This window comes from Ascaphus truei, chromosome 2 (genome assembly GCF_040206685.1).
Source record: "Ascaphus truei isolate aAscTru1 chromosome 2, aAscTru1.hap1, whole genome shotgun sequence".
Lineage (NCBI taxonomy): Eukaryota > Metazoa > Chordata > Amphibia > Anura > Ascaphidae > Ascaphus > Ascaphus truei.
In genome coordinates, this window is record NC_134484.1 from 183469817 (window position 1) to 183494848 (window position 25032).

At 41.5% G+C, this 25032-nt stretch overlaps 1 protein-coding gene across 1 annotated transcript in view; it reads left to right on the top strand.

Annotated features, from left to right (window-relative positions):
* Nucleotides 1-25032, top strand: part of DTNBP1 (dystrobrevin binding protein 1) — a 216737-nt gene that overhangs the window by 187094 nt on the left and 4611 nt on the right. Inside the window, exons 8-9 of the mRNA XM_075585658.1 lie at nucleotides 17082-17237; nucleotides 19187-19330. Coding sequence (XP_075441773.1) covers nucleotides 17082-17237; nucleotides 19187-19330 — 300 coding nt within the window. The remainder of the gene's footprint in view (nucleotides 1-17081; nucleotides 17238-19186; nucleotides 19331-25032) is intronic.

Consider the following 25032-nt stretch of genomic DNA (forward strand, 5'->3'; position numbering starts at 1 on the left):
CAAAATGTTTGTAGTTGTGTGGAAATTGCTAAAAGAGGGATAAATGACTACTGCTATTGTAATCTAATTAAACTACAGAGATAGGGAGGGGGCAGGAACTAAGAATGTGTAAAGTCAAGTAACCTCCCGACAACCTGAAGTCATGAAAGATTGAAGCATCCACACATTAAAATATATACAGTTAGGTCCGGAAATAATTGGACACTGATGCAAGTTTTGTTATTTCGACTGTGTACCAAAATAAATTCAAGTTACAGTTAAATAATGAATATGGGCTTAAAGTGCAGTCTATCAGCTTTAATTTGAGGGTATTCACATCCAAATTGGAGGAAGGGTTTTGGAATTACATCTCTTTAATATGTAGCCCCCACTTTTTCAAGGGACCAAAAGTAATTGGACAATTGTCTCAAAAGCTGTTTCATGGACAGGTGTGGGCTATTCCTTCGTTATTTCATCATCAATTAAGCAGGTAAAAGGTCTGGAGTTGATTCGAGGTGTGGCATTCGCATTTGGAAGCTGTTGCTGTGAACCCACCACATGCGGTCAAGGGAGCTCTTAATGCAAGTGAAACAGGGCATCCTTAGGCTGCAAAAAAAAAAAAAAAGAAGAAAATCCATCAGAGAGATAGGAACATTAGGAGTGACCAAATCAACTGTTTGGTACATTCTGAGAAAAAAAGAACACACTGGTGAACTCTGCAACATTTAACATGCTAACTGAGGCCTGTAGAGTCTGAGGTGTAACTCTTGGGTATTTTGCAATTTCTCTGAGCATTACACAGTCTGACCTTGGGGTGAATTTGCTGGGACGTCCCCTCCTGGGAAGATTGCAACTGTCTTGAATGTTTTCCACTTTTGAATAATCTTTCTCACAGTAGAATGATGGAATTTAAATTGTTTGTAAATGGCCATAAAACCCTTCCCAGATTGATGGACAGCAACAATTGCTTCTCTAAGATCATTACTGATGTCTTTCCTCCTTGGCATTGTGTTAACACACACCTGAATGCTCCAGACCAGCAAACTGCTAAAACTTTGGCTTTTATAGAGGTGGTCACACTTGCTAATGATCAATTAATCAAGGGCATTTCATTAGCAGCACCTGACTGCTACTTAGCATCTTAATTCCTATGGAAGCAAAGAGGGTGTACTTAGTTTTTCACACATGGGTTCTCCATTTTGGCTTTATTTTTGTTAAATCATGACACAGTGTAATATGTCATGTGTTGTTGTTCATCTGAGGTTGTATTTACCTAATTTTAAGACCTGCTTAGGAACAGATGATTGTTATTATGTCCTGATATGTAAAACCATAGAGTTCAAAGAGGGTGTACTTTCTTTTTCACACAACTGTAGATCCTTCATGATTGATTCAGGATGACTGTAGTAATATATGCTGGGCAGGAAATATCGAAGTCCAAGAGAATCAGGGAGCGCAAAGCCCATGAAAAATAGAAAACATATACAACATAGTGCAATATGTCTGAAACTGAGGTTGAAACATCAAAACTTCATTCATCCAGTGGATCTTATACTCACAGATTAATCTGTGTTAAAGTGTGTGTAAAGGTAACTTTATGCTGCAATGTTCTCCCATACAGAAGCTGCCTCCGCATACGACTTATGGGTATCTTCACCACTTGCATAAATTAAAAAAAGAACAGACATAGTGTAGACTGCACCCATAAAATTTATATGCAGTAAAATGGTACGAGATACACTTACATGGTTTCCAAATAACAATAGCAATTAGATCATAGGATCTGCGCCCACAGTGGAGGTCCCTGAGCCGTGTCTCTGCTCGATACACGGAGCGGTCACGTCTCCCTTCTCCCGCACTTCTGGGTTGGTTCCCCCGAGCGGGAACTCTCGCGATGACTCGGGACGGACAGCTGGTATTGTGTAGAGCCTCCCTCTTAGATTCGGCTGAGCACTCAGTATGCTATAACACTCTACGCGTTTCTCCTCATCCGAGGTTTCATCAGGAAATATCTGGAGTAGTGACCAACCAAAACATAAGAAAAAGCAAGTTAAAAGATTAAAATAAAAGAGAGAACAGTGCATATATGTATAAATGTGAATAATAAAAGTATATATACACATATAAAATAGCCACATATTATAAATGTGCTCTAACCAAAAGGGAGAATATGGTAAAGGAGGGGTGCCCTAACCCTCATACATTATTCTACAGAAACATGGCAAATCCCAAATAGTTATTCATGCCTTTGGGTATCATAGAACCTAGCTGGATCCAACGACACTCTTTCTGCAGGAGGGATCTTTCAATATCACCTCCTCTTATGCCCAGTGATACACGATCAACAGCAAATGCACAGTGTCAAGTTGTCAGCGCCATGTTTCTGCAAAAAATGTCATGCCACTGATTTTTTTATTTTTTTTAAATAGTCAATATCCCTTTGTGTAAATTTGATATCACGACAGTGTTCTAGAATTCTAAAACTAACCTCCCTAGTCTTCATACCCACGTATATTAAATTACAGGGACATGTCGGATAGTAGATAAACCCTTCGATCGACAGTTCCAAAGATAATACATTTTGAACTGTTTAATCATAGCACTGTCAAAAACGGAATCTGTTTGCCGCATATATCGGCAGCCTGTACAGCCATTGCATTTGAAAAATCCATTTTTATCAAATGTAGACAAGAAGGTGGGGCTGACATGAAGGATATAATAACTGTGAACCAGCCTTTCCCTGAGGCTAGGGGATCGTCTGCTGGTCAAAGTGGCTCATTCGGCCAGAACCGATTTGAGCTCCGGGTCAGTCATAAGAATTGACAAGTGTTTTTGCAGAGATTTTCAGCACCCAGGTTTTTCTTTTTGTATAGTTTGGAAGCTTGCTGAGTACAGTGAGGTCTGGATTTGATTGACCCTGTTCTGGGGGAAAAAGATATACATATATACAGTGGTCGGCAAATCACCAAAAAATCTACTCGCCGAACAAAAAAAATCTACTCGCCACATAGTACCACACGTGTGCTTCTTGGGCCAATCGGAGCTCGCCATGATGTTAAATCCACTTGCCCGGGGCGTGCAAATGTATAGGTTTGTCGAACACTGCATATATATATATATATACATACATACATACATACATACGCACTCAAACACACTCGCACTCAAACATTCACACATGCACCTAGCAGTTAGATCCTTGCAGCATTGATGGGGTTAGATATATACTACTATACTATATATTGATGGGTTTAGATATATATACAGCATTGATGGGGTTACATATATTTGAAAAGCTGTTGAGTGTGAGCTACTGTGAAGATTAACGTAATACCTTGGGAGAACTGTAGATGGGATATTTTCAAATGTCTGCTACAGTATTTGAAGTCAAATATACATACCCACTTTTCATTCACTGGTATAATTTACAACTCCCTGTTTCCACATTCACTAGAGAAGCACAGATATGAGATATATTTTTATGCAGGGCCATAATTAATTGCAAAGAGCTCAGGTGGGATTGTCTGAAGGTTTGAGAAATGCTGATTTATATTTATAAGAAAACAACTTGACGAGAGCAAATTAAGCACATTTCCTATCCCTGAGTACCATAGAGGTCGGGTTTTTATCATAATAATTAATTGTAGCTGCATGCATTGGTTGCTGCAAATGGATGCAGGATTATCGGATTCCTTTATTACCCTTAAAACCAGCTGCCCCACCCAAAGCCCAATAAAAACACAGACTACAACTTTAAATGTAAATGGCCACAGCATTTATTAACATAATAAAACCAAATCTTTGCCAGCCAATAAACATTGTTTACTCACATATTTAGACCAAGTTGCCAGCTACTGGCACAATCTGTCAAGTGGGCATGTACTCCATCACACACCAAAGGTTAACAACTCGCGCCATAAATATGGATTTACGACTCCTTTCCCAGGCCCCACGTTGGACCAACAACCCTGTCCATCAAACCACATTTCTGACGTGTTACCAGACGCCAAGAAGCCGAAAACAGCAGGAGCAGTCTCTCACCCTCGATGGTTTAGGAGCTTCTGAAGCGTATTCTATGCAGGTAGGTGGCCACTCCCAGAGTGGCACTATAGGTCCTCCTTCCACGGTGCTGCAGTATCGCCTGGCAACTTGCTTCAATGGTAAGGAACTCCAGTGTGGGGAAAATAATAGTCCACAGTCTCACTTGCTGACAGCTGCTCTACGTAGTCACCGGCAAGCCGCCAAGCAGTGACGACCATCAGCTGGATCAATGCCGCTCGTAGTGAAGAACAGGACCCGCTGTAGCTTGAGGGATTACTCTATGCACTTAGAGATAACCTTGCCTCGTCAGGAATCAGCTGTAGAGTCTTAATCCTACGTGTGTCATAGCAAGAAGATACTTCCTCAAGGATTAATTCTTACTGAAACAACAGAGTATTTGCACCCCATGATCGCACTTGATTGGTTACGTGGGATTTCACGCACCACCAATCACATCTTACACCAGCGCAACCATGCACCTGAATGCATAATTATGCTATAGAGATCTCCGTGGGATGGCTGTGTAAACCTTCTCATTTAACCAGTCAGTTGAAACATCAGCATATTATCAGTACCTAAGACACATTAATCCTAGCAATATCTACATTGAAACATTTATTAAAACAGATAAAAATAAAATACGTATTAAGCGACACAATGCTGAGTGGAGCTCTGAAATAAAACAGAAGTTCTGTTAGCACATGTGCAAGAATGATCATGCATAAAATTGGAAGTGATACATAACAATTCAATATACCACCATGCTTAAATGGTATATAGCATTCATTGGAAGACATAGCACAGGAAAAACAGTATACCAAATAACTCTCATTGGTACATTACATTATAATAGGTTATTAATAGACACCATACGTCTATCTCCTCATTTAATCCTCGAGGGACCAAAGTATCAAGTTTTTGTATCCAGAATGTCTCCTGGATGGAGAGATCCTTTACCCTATCACCCCCCCCCCCCCTCCTCCTATTGCGTGGGACATGTTTGAGACCTTTTTGTTTTTTAATTATAAATAACTCAAACGTGCTGTAATAGACTTTCTAAAATCCTTCCTAATTACTTATTTCTACGAACGTTTCGATAAACTACAAATTCCTTGGTAACATCCTTCCATCCCCTTAACTTAAAACAAGAAAACCTTACTTACACTTGAGCCCAAAGCCAGATGCACCTGCATTATAAACCTGACACACAAACATGAGCAACACCCTCAGCCGTGACTCATCGTTTTGCAAACCACTCGCCTGTTCCGCCAAATTCCACTTCATCCCATACCTTTGAATACATAACCCATGTCGATGTAGCAAAGAATCTTTCACCAAAACTATCCCCTCTCTTCTCCCCCCCCCCCCCCAAAAAAATGTATGCCAAAATTACTAATGACGTGGCAAGTACATTAACCACAAGCTAAGAAAGTCAAACCGCGCTCTTGCTTCCTAACAGGATCTCGTAGTGGATCAACTCTTCCCTCTTGCAGCTGATGTGATGTGAAGGCACCCCTCCTCCACAGGTCCCGTCGCAGGATGGCTCCAAACGCGGGCAACAGCAGGGAATAAAACACAAAAGTGCACCGAGGGTCAAGATTTAATTAAAACATGTTAGTAGTAGTAACAATAAAAACTTACATATAAGGGTAAGTACATCCAGTATTAAGGTGCAGAGGAAACAGTCCTGGTGGTGTCCTGGGCATAAAGAGATGGTGCAGAGGCTTACAAGGTAGACCCACGTGCTGGGGCTGCCTGGCTCAGCACCATATAGTTCTTACTTCCGGGTTGCAGCTTCTCGCAGGACCCGTGAATAGTAGCCCGCCTCAAATGCCGGTTTCCCAGAGAAACTCACTCCGGCGTGCCGAAGGGTCTCTGGTTGTTGATGGGACAGCTGGGGGTAGGTACACCTGTGGGCTGACTTCTAGCTGCACCGTAGGGCTTTCGCAACGCGTTTCACACAGTGTTGTGCTTCATCAGGCGACTGAACCACAAGCATGAACTTTGTACCCTCAATAGGTCCTTGCTTCCTGTGCTTGGTACCTCATATGGGTATGTCCATAACAGTGTGGTTTCTATCATAGCTTTTGTTTTTCACCTGGTCCCCTGATTACTGTATTACAAAACAGATTATGGTTTATTTACTCAATACATTAGCCTTTTTTTTAGAACAATTGTTACCATTATATATAAGGAAAGTATTGGCTTGTATTGTTACAGATCCTTTGACTGTTTGGGGGTTTTCTAAGGACTTCGTATTCATCCAAATAATGTTGGTTTATTCAGCAAAGAATCCTGCACTCTGCTTAAGATACAATAATTCGAAGTAACAATAATTCGAAGAAAGCAAGTTATTGTTATTTCAAGTACACGCTTTTAATGTTCTTATGTTGCAAGTACTGTTATTTTTAAAATAGAAATCTCCATAATGCAGCATGATTTTAAAAAAAATAATGGAAATCTCCATAGAGAGCAAAAAATGTATCTTAAGTTATTTTCTCTTTCAAATGTGTGTGTTTATATGTGTTGCATATAAATCATGAGCAGAAAAGGTACATGTATACTACATTGACGAGAAAAGTTGGTGAACCCCAATGATAATTATGGTTTTTCCATGATAACCTTCTTGAATCAAAACCAAATCTTTTCTTAAATATCAAATAGGGTTTACGTTAACCAATTCCATGTCTTTTAAAACAAAATTATGTATGAATTAGACAATGAATAATTAAGAGTCAGGGTATGCTATTGAGCTTGGACCACCATAAAAAAGGGCAACACATTTCTGGGCGTCTGAGTGCTTTTACTTTATTGCAACTGCAATAAATGATACTAAGATCTGCAACTTTAAATGCCCTCATCCTGCTCATTTCCTGCCCTGTGTTATAGTTAGAAGAACACAGACACACAATTTCCTCTGGTGTGGAGGAAGCTGCTTCTCTCTCCAGTTGCTGCAACCGAACCTGGTTGAGCTGTTTTGGGGATTTCCACCAGATTAGCTACAATCTTCTAATTGGGTGTTTTAAAAAGCACCATATATCTCACACTGTCCTGGTCTCTGGTAAGTGATGTTAAAATTATTTCATGCTAATGGTATATTGTATAGGTCATTTATTTGAGCTCTTCTGCATGATCGTCCCCTTGATAATTTGAAGCAAAATAGCATTTTTGTTAATGAGCCGCCAGTGACACTTCTATAGAAATGTAATCGGTATTAAAGAGATCATTGTGTAGGGAATGGATAAAAAAGCACTGTTAATGGTTGTGTGTCACATACTAGTTTTTTGTTTGCCAGCTGGGTATTTTTAAGTGTTGCTTTGTACAGACATACCCCGGTTTAAGGACACTCACTTTAAGTACACTCGCGAGTAAGTACTTATCTCTCTATAGGCAAACAGCAGCTCACGCATGCGCCTGTCAGCACGTCCTGAACAGCAATACTGGCTTCCTACCTGTACCGAAGCTGTGTGCAAGTGGGGAGACAGTAGAGCCTGTTACACATGTGTTATTTACATCAGTTATGCACGTATATGATGATTGCAGTACAGTACATGCATCAATAAGTGGGAAAAAGGGAGTGCTTCACTTTAAGTATATTTTCACTTTACATGCTCCGGTCCCATTGTGTATGTTAATGCGGGGTATGCCTGTACGTTACAACCATTTCAGAAAGTGAACAACTTTTTGGCCTTTCATCCTATCCTTATACCATGAAATATACCACATTATTTCCAAATAGCTATTATTTAGTGAAATAACAGACCTCTTCATGTTTTAAAATAAAAGCTGCCATAAGAAGCAACCTACTGATAAAGATGTCGGTGGAAGTAGAAAATGTCACAAAGAGAAACCCCAATTACTACCTATAGTGTTAAAATGCAAATGTAACATCTGAATTTCTTATGGAAAAGAGAAAATCAAGACTTTGTTTTTATGCACTGACAATGACTCGTGCTTTTAACTTTGACTATGCCATATAACAAGTCTGGTTGAGCAAAATCAAATTATAGATGTGCGTGTGTATTTGTATGTGTGTATGTGTATTTTATATGTATATATATGTGTGTGTGTGTGTGTGTGTGTGTGTGTGTGTGTGTGTGTGTGTGTGTGTGTGTGTGTGTGTGTGTGTGTGTGTGTATATATATTTTTTTTTTATGAGCACTGCATTGTGTGCTCTAACACTTATTGAGTTAACAGCAGAACATGCTAAAGATATTTAAAGACATTACCTGTTCATATACAGTGTTCTATATCATATTCATAAAATGCTTGTAATAAATCCTGTGGACATATGTTTTTACCTGGGCTGCAATGCTTTGGGCAACTTATGACAGAATGTAAGTGTAGTCCTCTTTCCTGCTGATATAGAGAGACTACTAGTGCTGTATGTACCTGCTGGCTCAGCGAGATCTGGGCCTCCGCTAACTGGGAGCCTGGGGTAACAATATGTACTTGGCAGCGCCTCCACTTGCCCAGGATCCCCAATAAGTAAGATTCCCCTAGACAAGAATAATGATAATAATCCACAACGTTGTAACCTTTTACTATTAATTGAATGCAGAGCATGAATATACACATATCACCCGTATAACCACAGTGCATATATATATATATATATATATATATATATATATATATATATATATATGTATGTATGTATGTATGTCTTTATTTGTATAGCGCCATAAATGTACATAGCGCTTCACAGTAGTAATACATGTCATATAAATAACAAATATAAATAACAGATCATGGGAATAAGTGCTTCAGACATATTGTAAAAGTAACATTAAGGAAGGAGTCCCTGCTCCGAGGAGCTTACAATCTAATTGGTAGGTAGGGAGAACGTACAGAGACAGTAGGAGGGAATACTAGTAAGTGCGTCTGCAGGGGGCCAAGCTTTGTGTCATGTGTCCATGATTATCCAGTGCTACTCATATGCTTCTTTAAGCAGATGTGTCTTAAGGTGGGTCTTAAAGGTGGATAGCGAGGGGGCTAGTCGGGTATTGAGGGGAAGGGCATTCCAGAGGTGTGGGGCAGAAAGTGAGAAAGGTTTAAGGCGGGAGAGAGCTTTAGATACAAAGGGGGTAGAAAGAAGACATCCTTGAGAAGAACGCAAGAGTCGTGATGGTGCATAGCGAGAAATTAGGGCTGAGATGTAATGAGGGGCAGAAGAATGTAAAGCTTTAAAAGTGAGCAGTAGAATTGAGTGTGAGATACGCGATTTAATCGGAGACAGATTTAGGAAAGAGTAGAGTGATTCTGGCAGCAGTGTTTAGGATAGATTGTAGGGGAGATAGGTGAGAGGTAGGAAGGCCGGACAGCAGGAGGTTGCAGTAATCGAGACGTGAGAGAATGAGGGCCTGAGTCAGAGTTTTAGCAGTTGAGTAACAGAGGAAAGGGCGTATCTTTGTGATATTGCGGAGGAAAAAGCGACAAGTTTTAGAAACGTTTTGAATATGAGAGGAGAATGAGAGAGAGGAATCAAGTGTGACCCCTAGGCTGCGTGCTTGGGCTACTGGGTGAATGATCGTATTTCCAATAGCAATGTGGAAGGATGTAGTAGGGCCAGGTTTGGGAGGTAGTACAGTATAAGGAGCTCTGTTCTTGCCATGTTAAGTTTCAGTCGGCGGATGGCCATCCAGGATGATATTCCAGAGAGGCATTCAGAAACTTTGGTCTATATAGCAGGTGTAAGGTCAGGGGTTGAAAGGTAAATTTGTGTGTCGTCAGCATAGAGGTGATATTTAAACCCAAAAGATGTGATTAGGTCACCTAGAGAGAGTGTGTAGAGAGAAAAGAGAAGGGGTCCCAGGACAGAGCCCTTGGGTACCCCCACAGAGAGATCAATAGAGGAGGAGGAGGTGTTAGCAAAAGAGACACTGAAGGTACGATGGGAGAGGTAAGAGGAGATCCAGGATAAAGCTTTGTTCCGAATACCAAGAGTATGGAGAATGTGAAGGAGAAGAGGGTGGTCCACGGTGTCGAATGCTGCAGAGAGGTCGAGTAATATGAGCAGAGTGTAATGACCTCTGTCTTTGGCAGCGTGGAGGTCGTCAGTTATTTTAGTGAGGGCTGTTTCAGTAGAGTGAGCAGTGCGGAAGCCAGATTGTAGAGGGTCTAGTACAGAATAGGTGTTGAGAAAGTGTTGCAATCAAGAGAATACAAGACGTTCAAGGAGTTTGGAGGCAAAAGGCAGGAGGGAGACCGGTCGATAGTTAGGACAGGTAGGGTCAAGCTTGCTGTTTTTGAGTAATGGTATAACGGTTGCATGCTTGAAGGATGAAGGAAAGGTACCAGAGTAGAGGGAAGAGTTAAAGATCTGTGTGAGCATAGGGATTATAGAAGGAGCAAGAGGTTTTAGGAGATGGGAGGGAATGGGATCAAGAGGGCAAGTGGTAGAGGGAGAAGAGGAGATCAGCAGTGATACATCCTCCTCCGAGATAGCAGAAAAATAGTCAAGAAAGACAGGAGGAGAGTTGGGAAGCATTGTGGGATGGGAGGAGGCAACAGATAGGATGTTCTGCCATATGGACTCCACCTTTTTCTTAAAGTCAGCAAAGCCCTGAGGTGAGTATAGCAATGCAATAATTAGATATCAGTGGCCTTGCCACACTCCACCTTGGAATAATGTCCTTTACCCTCCACCATGTGCGCCCACACCGTGTCCAATGTACTGGACCAATCCCATGGTCACTTAACCCTCAGTGTCCCCAAAGAACCCTCCCCAAGGCGGGATCAGCGCCTGCAGGTACCGGTGTTGGTGCACTTATATACTACCTTCCGACCGCTCCAGCAGCCGGTAACAGTACTTCGCAAAGGATCCGCCGATCCAGCGTAGTCTCTCACGAGTAGTTGCTTGACTCCAGCAGCTTGATCCCAAACCACTGGCAGCACAGCAGCGCTGGAAGAATACTGTGTCCCTGTCTGCTACTACAGTAAAGTGTATGCTGTCCCTATCTATGGCTGTTCCCTGCAGTACCTCAAGCTGGTGGTGACTCAGGGTCTGCACTACGGCCTAAGGGGAATCTCTGGCCTATGCAGTGGGTCACTGACCCCCTGCAACACACACCCTCCTCTCCTCTTGCTCCTCCAGGACCCTCTGCTAGCGTGGTCTCTCCCCCACACTTTCCGGCCTGCCAGCAATCCCTTCACTCCTATTCGTTCCCTGGTGTCATGTGGCTCTGCTGAGGCTCATGGGAATTGTAGTCCCACCTCAGAGCCTCCTCTCTATTGGCCAGCCGTTCGTGCGCTTACACTGCGTATGCGCGACCTACCAGGGGCGCCCCGCCGCACATCTGCGCTGCGCATGCGCAACGATCAAACATGGCGGCGCCCTATGCTTTCCGGGCCGCCGCAGAGCCTCCGAAGCACCGGAGCGCTCCCTGCTCTGCCCCCACCCTCCTGAATTGCCAGCGGGTCTGCCGCTCGTCACTACAGCACCCGCAACGGTGGTACAACGGGGGGGGGGGGGCAGGGGAACACCACTACACTAGCTTCACACCACTGTTCTGACTGGAGTGTGCAGAATAATTGCTTGAGATCTAGCGGAAAGCCCTCTGATTTATATTGATATCACAATCTTGTGTGTGGAATGGAATACTGTCATATTTTTCTATTAACTTCATTTGTGCTGGACTTTGCAGTGTCTTTAGAGAGAGTGCAATACAGTACATGGATGGATCTCTTGAACTGTTATAGATGTTCTGTGTAGCCAGACTATGTATAACATGTTTAGAAATAAGAAATGAAAGCGGCAATGGGTTGGATATAGAACCTATAGCAGATAAACTGGATGTTATTACTGTACTTTAAATCAATTGTCACCACACATCCACTCTTACAGAACTAAATGTTACATGCCAAAGCATGGGGCGTTACCGTGGAGGAAGGTGGCGTGTAACCAAAGGAAAATGCAAATTATGTGAAAATCTTCAGAGCTTTAACATTAAACGAATATACATACATGTACAGTTGTGTGAAAAAGAAAGTACACCCTCTTTGAATTTTATGGTTTTACATATCAGGACATAATAACAATCATCTGTTCCTTAGCAGGTCTTAAAATTAGGTAAATACAACCTCAGATGAACAACACATGACTTATTCCACCGTGTCATGATTTATTTAACAAAACTAAAGCCAAAATGGAGAAGCCATGTGTGAAAAACTAAGTACACCTTATGATACAATAGCTTGTAGAACCACCTTTAGCAGCACTAACTTGAAGTAATCGTTTTCTGTATGACTTTCAGTCTCTCACATCGTTGTGGAGGAATTTTGGCCCACTCTTCTTTACAACGTTGCTTCAGTTCATTGAGGTTTGTGGTCATTTGTTTATGCACAGCACTCTTAAGGTCCTGCCACAGCATTTCAATCGGGTTGAGGTCTGGACTTTGACTGGGTCATTGCAACACCTTGATTCTTTTATTTTTCAGCCATTCTGTTGTACATTTGCTGGTGTGCTTGGGATCATTGTCCTGTTGCATGACTGAATTTCGGCCAAGCTTTAGCTGTCGGACAGACGGCCTCACATTTGACTCTAGAATACTTTGGTATACAGAGGAGTTTATGGTCGACTCAATGACTCCAAGCTTCCCAGGTACTGTGGCTACATAACAAGCCCAAATCATCACCCCTCCACCACCGTGCTTGACAGTTGGTATGAGGTGTTTGTGCAGATATGCTGTTTGGCTTTCGCCAAATGTGGCGCTGTGCATTATGGCCAAACATCTCCACTTTGGTCTCGTCTGTCCAAAGAACATTGTTCCAGAAGACTTGTGGCTTGTTCAGATGCAACTTTGCACACCTAAGCCGTGCTGCCATGTTCTTTTTAGTTTCCTGGCAACCCTTCCAAACAAACCATATTTGTTCAGTCTTTTTCTAATTGTACTGTCATGAACTTTAACAATTAACATGCTAACTGATTGATTGACAACTGTATAGAATGTTTTCCACTTTTTAATAATCTTTCTCACTGTAGAATGATGGACTTTAAATTGTTTGGAAATGGCCTTATAACCCTTCCCAGATTGATGGTGTAACCCTGCTTTCCCTCCCCCTCCCCCCCCCCAGACTCTACGGTGATGTCTAGGGTACATGAGGGCAGATTACATGCGGTGTGGTGCGTACCTGTTAGGAACAGGAGGGCCTGAGCTTCCCGCGGTGTTGTGGGGGAGCCAGGACCGGGCTTCTGGGGTGATAGCCTCCATGATCTCTTAGTGGTGCAGCGCCTCCATCTTCTATACTCCCAGGGTAATGGGACAGGACCGGTATAGAAGAAGCCCTCGGGTCCCAGGGTTATACTCTCCAAGTCACACACAGTCTTTACGGGTGAAGAATAGTCTCTTTATTTGACAGAGCAACAATATCCCAACGATAAGGCTTCCAGCAGCCGCAACACCATCGCCAGGACAGGGTATACACAGCTCACCTCCGCCCGAAAACTTCCTCCTCTCCTTCCCTCCAAGTCACTCTTCCAACAGGATGGTCTGAGCTAGGGCTTCAATACCCCGTGGCCCACCCCCGAGGTTAGCCTCGAGGTGGGTCTTGAATTCTCCCCCCATCACCCCTGGCAGTGGGGTGAGGGCATTGGTCCACCAGTCTATAATTCTATCAGCTCTACTTATAGACGCTGATCGTTCCCGTTCCTCTCTCGCTCTTCTGGCACTCTGCGCCGGGGAGCCCACAGCCTCCTGATACTCCTCGTACCGTTCCGCAGGATTCGTGGCTCACGGCATAATAATCAGCAACTCTAGACTCTCGATATACTGTTCACTCGAACTCTTCCTAAACTACTCTCTCGAACGAAGAACCAGCAAACAAAGAAGAACAAGAAGCCCACTCACCGGAGTTGGCTGCTAAATATAGAGCTAGCCCCTCCCCTCATGGTGTCAGCAGAACCTCCCCTCTTGCTCACGCCTGCAGCAGTGTCCAGGCCTGCGTCTACCACTCAGGTTAGGGCTATGAAGGGGGAAAACCCATGATGATTACTGGCGCCTGATCTTAACAGGGCTTATCACAGTAGAAGGAAGATAGGTATAGCCTAAGCTGTTTACAGGGGGGCTACACTGGGCAGCAACAATTGCTTCTCTAAGATCATTGCTTATGTCTTTCCTCCTTGGCATTGTGTTAACACACACCTGAATGCTCCAGACCAGCAAACTGCTAAAACTTTGGCTTTTATAGAGGTGGTCACACTTGCTGATGTTGAATTAATCAAGGGCATTTGATTAGCAGCACCTGACTGCTACTTAGCATCTTAATTCCTATGGAAGCAGTAAGGGTGTACTTGGTTTTTCACACACAGCTTCTCCATTTCGGCTTTATTTTTGTTAAATAAATCATGACACGGTGTAAAATGTCATGTGTTGTTGTTCATGTGAGGTTGTATTTACCTAATTTTAAGACCTGCTTAGGAACAGATGATTGTTATTATGTCCTGATATGTAAAACCATGGAATTCAAAGAGGGTGTACTTTCTTTTTCACACAACTGTACATCATATTTGTTTGAATAAGTTTATACCACCCATACGTACTGAATGTAACTTTAGATGTTGACAAAAAAATGCTGTGCAAATCACTGTGCTTTGTGTTGGAGGTGAGGCAGTTGTGTGCAAACGCCGGTCACTTTAGGAAGGGAAGATAATGTACACGCATATGTGATGGGATAAGTAATGCGAGTACGTTCTGTTTAGTGCGTGGTTCTTGCTACCAATACAATGAACGTTACTCCTTTTCATTTCCGTGCCGCACCAGTGGGGAATCCAATTGTATACTTGGAGCGGGGGTGCGCGATTTTTGTGGGGGGCGCGGGCATTTGAAGAGGCCCCGCGCTCTTCCCCAAGGCATTTAAATTAAATACGGGGGGGGGGGGGGGGGAGGTCGCGTGAGGCCTCTGCAAAGCTATACTTACCGAGGTTCTGGCGCTGTGTGACGTGTCGCCATGGCAATGCGGCATCATGTGACGTGGTATCACATGACCCGAAACGTCATTTGACGCAGGTCTAAGGGAGGGAGCAGGGGGCGTGAGCATCTAGGCAGGGAAGACGGGGCGCAGCAGCAAAAGTTTGCTCTCCCCTGCCATGGAGTATGCCATGTTACATGTTAAGAACACACTTGATAAAGAAATGTTATGCGTTTTATTCCTGACATTCGATTTCCTCTGAAACGTTTTGTCGGGCCTCAAAGGGCTCTCAGAGTTGCCAAATTAGTAAGCTCTCTGCTAAACATCAGACCGTGAGCAAAATGGTGTGTGTGTCCTATTTTGTAACATTTTTAGAGGATTTTGCTAATAAGCCTATTAAACAAAATTGCAATACACATTGACTAATGCATGGTGGGCTGCTGCCAAGTGACTCAAAAGGTCACATTTTGTACGGTTTTTGACCTTGTGCTAAAGTTTTGCACTTCTCTAGTAAGCAAAGCTGTACATTAAAGCAGGAATCCACCCCTAACTAAACCCCCCTTGTATATAGGATTGGCACCAGGGGTCCTCCAGAGGTTTCTGAGATACTTGCCAGTATTACTGTAGTTATCTGTATTACTTCCTGGTTTTTAAAGGAGAATTAAAGTAGGAAGCTGAAACTGATGATGATGCTGCTTTTTAATGGCCTGAGATTTGGTAGCCATTTTGTTTCCCCTGCAGGGAGATTTAAACCAGAAAGCATCTCTGGGAGACCTCCCGTTTCTATCCTGTAAAATATTGTGGGGTTAAAAAAAAAAACTACTTTAAACGTTCAAGCCCAAATGCCTGTTAAGTTTTTTGTGTCTAATGCACATGGGGAGATCAGATGGGTAAGATCACACTGAGCTGGCGCAGGGGGAGATAAATTTGAGCCAAAACTCAACTTCTGTACTCTATTTGGTTTTCATGTTACAGTACTTCAGAGGAAAAGAAAAAAAATAATGATAACGTTACCAGGGCAGGCAAATAGTATTCATTATCCTGCACAACTGTGGGTGAATACCTGTTAAATCAATAGGGGGTGACAAAACTCTGCTAGCAGATAACGCACTGCCATTGACTTGAATGGAAGTTAAAGTAGCTAAGCGCTCACACAGAGGTTGATAAGTCACTCCCATCGTGCAATAGGAAAGAGGAAATGCATTTACATGGGAGATTATATTATAATGTCCTGCTTGCAAACCAGCTCTTGTGCTATACCTGCACAGGGTCGACGGGCCAATAGAACTATTCCAGAATGTGTCACTGCTTCGTAAATAGGAGCCACTGTATTGTTTGTATTGTTACACTGCCTTTGTTTGTTTTTGCCAAACCCTGAAATCACTTCTTTTTTCCCGTGCCCTTCATCTAATGAAAACCGTAAACCTGTTACACTCCTCACACACTTTGACTCCTCATACTGACACCTTTAACCCTTTTCTCCAGCTCTTGAGCAGCTCATAGATTGTTTCTCCCTTTGATTCAATATGCTCTGAAACTGCTTCTCCGTCTCACAGGAGCTCTGAGTGCCATCCTTTTGCATTCATTTTAGTGGAGCTTAAGAGATTCCTTTACATGGTGAAGCGGCTACTCAGAAAATTGAAGAAGGGGCCAGTGGGCTTTTTAAAAAGCTCTGATATGCTGGAACATGATGCCCTCGAACTACTCAAGAACTACTGGAGCCTGCAATATATTTACAGCAACATATACTACGCAATAAGGCATTTTAAGACCACTTCAATTTAACAGGCCACTAGGTGGCTTAGCAAATATGGACAATCAGCCTTTATCATTAAAACAAGCCCTAATGCTATTTACATTAGTACTAGCGCGGCTAAGTGAATGAAGCTGTCCATAGACTAGTGGTTCTCAACTTTCTTTTTCAAACAATGATACTCTTTTTAAAAACACATGTAGCATGGAACTCGTGCAGTTGGGGAGGAATTATTGTATGTCATGATTTTCCATGTAAGAGCTATTACAAATCTCTTTTTTTTTTCATTATTATTGTAAATTCAAATGTAATGCTTCCATTTTAATTTTTGTATCTGATAGTTTCACGTTTGCATCCCTCTAAACTTAAAACACACATTTTTGTGTCTTTGTTCTCCTAGCTGAGCTGGATGCAGAGCATACACAGAGAGTTGTGGAGATGGAATATACCCAGCAGATGAAGCTGAAGGAGCGGCAGAAGTTCTTTGAAGAAGCTTTTCAGCAAGATATGGAACAGTACCTCTCTACTGGATATCTGCAGATAGCACAGAGACGAGGCAAGTGTATGAAACAGTTGGTTCATATATATGATGTTATATTACATTTTTATTTTACCTATGAAGATGCATCAAGATGCATATGTTTTGTCATGAAAATCACTTTGTGTTTACTTGTGTTACAGTATCAAAGCTTACTTTTTGTTTCCGTTATTGAGTTTTAATAGAAAGTACCCAATTCCGAGGGGTTGGATGCTAGTCTAGTTTCCATTTCCAGGACAGTAGGAAATTATACCAGGGCTTACTATTGAGTTCCTGGGAAGCACTTAATGTAACATATCGAACATGTTCTATGGTAATAATCCCATTCGCAGCCATATACCTCATACAGACTTTAAGAGGTTCACTAATTGTTGGTAGCAATGCTCATATAGTTCACATCGTTTTCCAACTGTATTTGACTATGATATTTGGTACAAATATCATAGTCAAATACAGTTGGAAAACTATGTAACTGAGCAACCTTTTATTTTAATAAAATTGCCCATACAATAAAAAGAGAGAGAGAGAGAATGTCAAGAGAACACATAGTCCATGGCGCATATAAGGGTTAATAATACTATTATTAGGGGTACGTAGGCTTTTTTGTGGGAAAAGGTGCAGTGACCTATGGTAGAAGAACCAACCACCTTATTCTGAGGAGATCAAGTGAGATGAAAGAATATACACCTGGACTGATTATAAAAAAATTTCAGGACTGGTATTATTAACCCCTATTTGCGCCAAGGACTTTGTGTTCTCTTGACATTCTCTTATCATTGTTACAAGTCATTGGATAGACTTGTTTTATTGTTCTTTGGCTGCCATTCTAATTTCTAGTTTACAGAAAGGGTGGACGATGCATACAAGAACCCTTCTGCAGCGCTGCTTGGGCACAAAGTTTGGGGTAGGCAAAGCAGCCAAAAAGTACTTTTCATGGGTTATTGACCAGAACTGTTACTGCACCCTTTGTGTGGTGGCACTTCACCCATTTTAATGGCACTCAGTCTATAATGAAAGTAATGTTTATTGGTCAGTGCCAGTTATCTTGATTGTATGCTAACAATATGTAATCAAAAAGTTAGCAATGATGGGTGTGCATGCATTAGGATGTATTATGACCAATGGTTTTGTACAAATAACATTAATAACGTTCGTCTTTCCAACCCCCAAAAAACATAGATGTGAATGCAACATATATAAAAAGAATGGTAAATGGTGAATTACAAAGCATACAATAATTTGTGTTGCAATATTTGCCAAGCAGTCTTCTGCCGTAAGACACCTTACAGCCTATTGGCTTGAATGGGCTATAACTAGATATGTGCACATTTTTTTACTCAGATTTGCAAACCAGGCATATTTGACAGTTTTCTGCTTTTTGAAGAAGAATATATATATATATATATATATATATATATATATATATATATATATTTCTCCAAAGTCTGAAATATGAATTTTGAGATAGACTTGTATACCTCACAAAACACTGAAAGTCTGTCAACACACTTGAGATACTTGGGAAATGAGCCAATTTAAATATATCAATGGTGCGCTTCAAATTGGCCTCTCCCCCTCTGCCTACTCTCCCCCTCTGCCTACTCTCCCCCTCTGCCTACTCTCCCCCTCTGCCTACTCTCCCCCCCTGCCTACTCTGCCCTACTCTCCCCCTCTGCCCTACTCTCCCCCTCTGCCCTACTCTCCCCCTCTGCCCTACTCTCCCCCTCTGCCCTACTCTCCCCCTCTGCCCTACTCTCCCCCTCTGCCCTACTCTCCCCCCATGCCCTACTCCCCTCCCCCCTCTGCCCTACTCACCCCCCTTCTGCCCTACTCACCCCCCCCCCCCCTCTGCCCTACTCACCCCCCCCTTTGCCCTACTCTCCCCCTCTGCCCTACCCTCCCCTCTCTCTCTTTCAATCATTCTCCCCCGTTTGTACCTTAAAGATGTTTTTGTTGCGCTCTTAAAGAACCCATTGGAAGCATGTCCTCTATGGAAGTAAATGTCGACATGTTGGAGCAGATGGACCTAATGGACATGTCGGATCAAGAAGCACTTGACGTCTTCTTAAATTCAGGAGGAGATGACAACAGTCTGCTGTCTCCTGTGATAGGTACTACTGATTTTTAATGTATCTATTGGAAAAACATATAAGGGCCTATGTTTCATGACAAAAGTGGCGCAATTCTGGAGCAAAATCAATAGGATATTTTTTTGTATATCTGGTTCAGATTGCCCCAGAATTGCACCACTTTTACCTTGGTACAGATGTAGCCAAACTTACTGTTTTTGGTGGCTCGATCACCTGCGGCCCACCACACCGCTGCCGCGCATGATCCCTGCCCCGAAAACAGTAAGCGGCCTGGTAGAATTGCGGGGTCCATGGCTCTGAATGGGACCTTGCACCGTTAATCCTGTTGGGCCATCAAGAAACCGATACTAACCTTGTAGATGAGCTGTGCAGTTTGTCTCCCTGTGCAGTACCCAGCTTCTGTAAAGGTAAGAAGCAGTCTCCGGTCTGTCCCAACCCCCTGATAACGTAGATGCCCGAATAAGGGTCTCTTCATAATGAGGGGGAGTACTATAAGACAATATTTGATCATCTACATATATGTGACTGGTATCACTGTTGTTCATCTAGAGTAACTCAGTTGTCAGTAAAAAAAGGGCCCTACATTTAGGTGGATAGATGATTGTGGTGATCTATGTAGATCATTCTCAAGATAGGAGGGTGACCAATTAATTGCCCCAGTTGTTATGCCCATCTACCTCAATGTCATTATTACAGATGAATGTCATTTTTGCAGCTATACAGCAGGGTGGACATTTCATAAGGTAGACATCATGCAGTTAAGTCTGTTTTTTGGGAGAATATTAACAGCCGATGGTCTTGGTTATCCAAACAAGGGCCTCACACCTGATGGGCTTAGTTGACATCCAAAAAGAAAAATCTTGTGTACACGGAAAGAGAATGGTGGGACCTGAGGTATATGAAAAAGATTTTTTTAATTCATTAAGAGAGTCAACAGGATAGAGCAGGCAAGTACTTGTCTGTGAAATCTAGAGGCATTGGTCTTACTGTACATTCAAGTTAGAAGGCAGTGGGACACTCAGTGGAATTTTGAGAAAGTAGATGGATGGAATATTCTTCCAGCAGAGGTAAATAAAGGAAATTAGTGAACCCCTGCATTTAACTGGGTGATAGTTACTTACAGAATGTCAAATATAGGACTGGATCATGATAATTCCTGATAATTCCATTGATGTTTGTAGATGGGCCATTCTGTTAGCAAAAGAGTAAATATAAGGATGGGAAGTGATCGGTCTAAGTTTTTATAGTAGGTAGGAAATAATGGGCAGATTAGGTGTTCTATGTAAGACATGGTCAGATGTATTCACTAAGTATTTGTTACTGCACAAGACAACTTCATACACTGCAAGACATCTTGTGGCTCATTCAAGGTAATAATAGCATGTAAGATGTCTTGTGGCATAGTACAGCATACTAATTATGTCCCACTCTACTTACTGTACTGATGGCATCGCTCCACACCATGTAATAATACGGTGGGCCGTTACCGGAAAGCTACAGGCACATCAGTATGTACATAGTTACATACATAGTAGATGAGGTTGAAAAAAGACATACGTTCATCAAGGTCAACCTATACTAAATTTAGACAACAGATACTTTATCCTATATCTATACTTACTTATTGATCCAGAGGAAGACAAACAAAAACCCCAGTGACATATCATCCAATGATATCTCTTAAGGGGAAAAATAAATTCCTTCCTGACTCCAAGAATTGGCAATCGGATTAATCCCTGGATCAACTTCCTTCCCATGTATACTTGTGGTATATCCCTGTATACCTTTCCCATCTAACAAGATGTCCAACCTTTTTTTTTTAATAAATCTATTGTATCTGCCATCACAGTCTCCATAGGTAATGAATTTCACATTTTAACTGCCCTTACTGTAAGGAACCCTTTCCTTTGTTGCTGGTGAAATCTCCTTTCCTCCAACCTTAAGGGATGGCACCGAGTCCTTTGTACTGCCTGTGGGATGAACAGTTCTTTTGAAAGCTCCTTGTGTTGTCCCCGAATATATTTGTATATAGTTATCATATCCCCTCTTAGACGCCTCTTTTCTAATGTAAATAAATCTAATTTAGCTAGCCTCTCCTCATAAGTTAGATTGCCCATCCACTTTATTAATTTGGTGGCTCTTCTCTGCACACTCTCTAGTTCCATAATATCTTTTCTAAGGAGTGGTGCCCAAAATTATACTCCATATTCAAGGTGTGGTCTTACTAATGCTTTATAAAGGGGCATCATTATGTTTACTTCCCTTCCATCCATTGCCTTTGCAGCTACTGCATGACTTTGGGTACTATTGCTAAGCCTGCTGTCTACAAGCACTCCTAAATCCTTCTCCATCAAGGATTCCCCCAATATATCTCCATTTAATTTGTAAGTCGCCTTTTTATTCTTGCATCCCAAATGCATAACCTTCCATTTATCTGTATTAAACCTCATCTGCCATTTACCTGCCCACGTTTCAAGTCTCTCCAAGTCCTTCTGAAGAGAAATTACATCCTGCTCTGATTCTATTACCTTACACAATTTAGTATCATCAGCAAAGATGGAGACTTTGCTCTCGATCCCAACCTCAAGGTCATTAATAAACAAGTTAAAAAGCAGGGGTCCCAGTACCGATCCCTGAGGTACTCAACTCACGACTTTAGCCCAACCTGAAAAAATTCCATTTATGACAAACCTCTGTTGTCTGTCCTTTAACCAGTTTTCAATCCAGGTGCATATATTATTACTGAGTCCAATTTTCTTTATTTTGTACTCCAACCTCTTGTGTGAAACCGTATCAAAAGCCTTTGCAAAATCTAAGTAGACAACATCAACTGCATTACCCTGGTCTAAATTCCTACTTACCTCCTCAAAGAAACAAATAAGGTTAGTTTGGCATGATCTATCCTTCATAAATCCATGCTGACTATTACAAATAATTTTGTTTTCCATTAGGTATTCCTGAATATTATCCCGTATTAAACCTTCAAGTAGTTTCCCCACTATTGAAGTCAGGCTTACAGGTCTGTAATTTCCCGGTTGTGATCTAGCTCCCTTTTTAAATATAGGCACCACATGTGCTTTACGCCAATCTTGTGGTACTGAGCCTGTGGAAATGGAGTCCTTGAATATTAAATACAATGGTTTGGCTATTACTGAGCTTAACTCCTTGAGAATTCTTGGATGTATGCCATCGGGGCCAGGTGCCTTATTTACTTTAATTTTTTCAAGTCGCTTTTGAACTTCTTCCTCAGTTAACCAATTGTTCATTAATATGGAGGTTGTGGCTTCCTCCTGCGGCACTACTGTTGAACTTGATTCTTCCCTGGTAAACACAGAGGCAAAGAATTTGTTTAATACCTCAGCTTTTTCCTTATCTCCAATAATAATCTGCCTACCCATCTCACACTGAAAGGGTCCTATATTTTCTTTTCTCATTTTTTTGTTATTAAGGTACTTAAAGAACTTTTTAGGGTTGACCTTACTTTCTATTGCAATCCTTTTTTCATTATCCATTTTTGCTAATTTGATTGCCCTTTTGCAATTTTTGTTACATTCCTTATAATTCTGATACGATGTCTCCGTCCCTTATGACTTAAAGAATCTAAACGCCTTCCGCTTCTTGTCCATTTTCTCCCCTACCTGTTTATTTAGCCACATTGGTTTTGACTTATTTCTTTTATACTTATTACCCAAGTACCCACTGATAAGTGTGCTTTTCTAACAATGTTTTAAAGACTGCCCATTTATCTTCTACATTTTCCCCTGAAAAAACATCATCCCATTGTATTACTTGTAGATTAGACCTCAGTTTATTAAAATCTGCCTTTCTAAAGTTTAAGGTCTTTGTTGAACCCAAGTAATCTGTTTTTTGATAATTTATTTCAAATGAGACCATGTTATGATCACTGTTACCCAAATGTTCCAGGACTTGAATATTTGTTATTACTTCTACATTGTTTGATATGACCAAATCCAGAACTACCCCTCTCCTGGTTGGTTCCTCAATAATTTGGGTCATATAATTGTCTTTAACCACCCCCAAAAACCTGTTTCCTTTTACTGTAATGCTAATCTCATTTCCCCAGTCTGTCTGGATAATTAAAATCCCCCATTATGCAAACATGACCCAGTTTTGATGCCTTCTCCATTTGCAAAAGTATTTTAGCTTCCTCAATCTCACAGATATTTGGTGGTTTATAGCATATTCCCACAAACATGTTCTTTATACTCTTACCTCCACTGCTAATTTCTATCCACAAAGTCTCTACATTTTCATCATTCCCTTCATAGACATCATCCCTTATAATAGGTTTTAGATCCGGTTTAACATATAAACATACTCCACCTCCCCTTCTATTTGTTCGATCCTTGTACAAGGGTACTAGCCAATGTATAACCCATTGATAATAGGCACACTTTCTACATGTTACAATAATCATTCTTAATGTCTTTGGGGACATTTAATAAAGCAAGGATTGTGTTATTATTGTAGAAGTCATTCCTAGGCAGTAGCTGCACGGACCACAATTAAATAAACGTTGACTATTGCAAAAAAAAAAAAAAATTGTGCATTGTAACGGGATCATGGGAAACAAACAACTGCAGAAAACAAATATTGCAGTATTGGCAAAGAGTCACTGTTTAAATGTCACCATTGACACTCTGCCGAGCGCTATGTATTATTGAGCTGTAATGGAATTTATTTCTATTTTTGACTGGAAGCTTATATTAATTTTTGACATTTGTTAGCCTGAATCTAAGACTACCACCCGGTTTAAATGGATTAAATAAATAGAAGATATTATGATTTACCTGGGTGTTTAATATAAATAAGATGAATCCTCAAAGGCCAATGCTTTGTCTGTGTCTCAGAAAATATAAGAAATGCTATTGTTTGTCTACACAGTATTCAAAGGATTTTGTGGCTTTTTTCAGTATGTACATATAAAATACAAATAAATGTTTGACACATATATTATGTGGTGGGTGTTGGGTTCAGAGCTTGCAGGGATTGTATGTGTTTGACAAATGCTGGGTTTAAATGTTGCATGGACTTTGCCAAAACATTAAGAGAAAACACTGCCTGCTGTGAATTGCATGTAAAGATGTAGCAAGACTGTCTCTGGCGCCACAGTCAAAAAAGCAAACGTCTGCAGCGCCCGAGACAGTGTCTGCTGCGATCACGCTGTGAGTGGTCCATACGTCTGTATTGGACCCCCCGTAGCGTTGACCCTCCGGCACTGGGGCAGCAGTGGTCACAGAGACATTTTCTCTTGCTACATCTGGAATGGACAATTGGACTATTAAGACTCCCGTATTGTAAAAGGCTCCATGGCAGCTGCCATGCAATTATCAGGTTATAATTACTGTGTTCTATAATTACTGCTAAACTTGCTATTTGTGTGTAATGAACTAGTAATAAATGTTCTTGAGACAATTCAACAATCCCTATGTTTGTTTCTCTCCTCACTTCCTTTAATTATTTTTGCAAGTCTCTCTCCCCAGCCTTATTATTGTGTCTGCCATATCCCCAGCTAGTTGTACTGGTATTCGTTCTCCACTTTACAACTTGGCGCTCAGGTCTTTCCCAGTTCTGCTACTCCAAGCTCGCGGCAGGACTGAAGGCCCCCCAGCCAGTCACTAATGAGGACATTGCACATCAGAGAGAGATTCTTGTTGCCGATTGTCTCAACAGTATTGACATTGTATCTCCATTATCTTCAA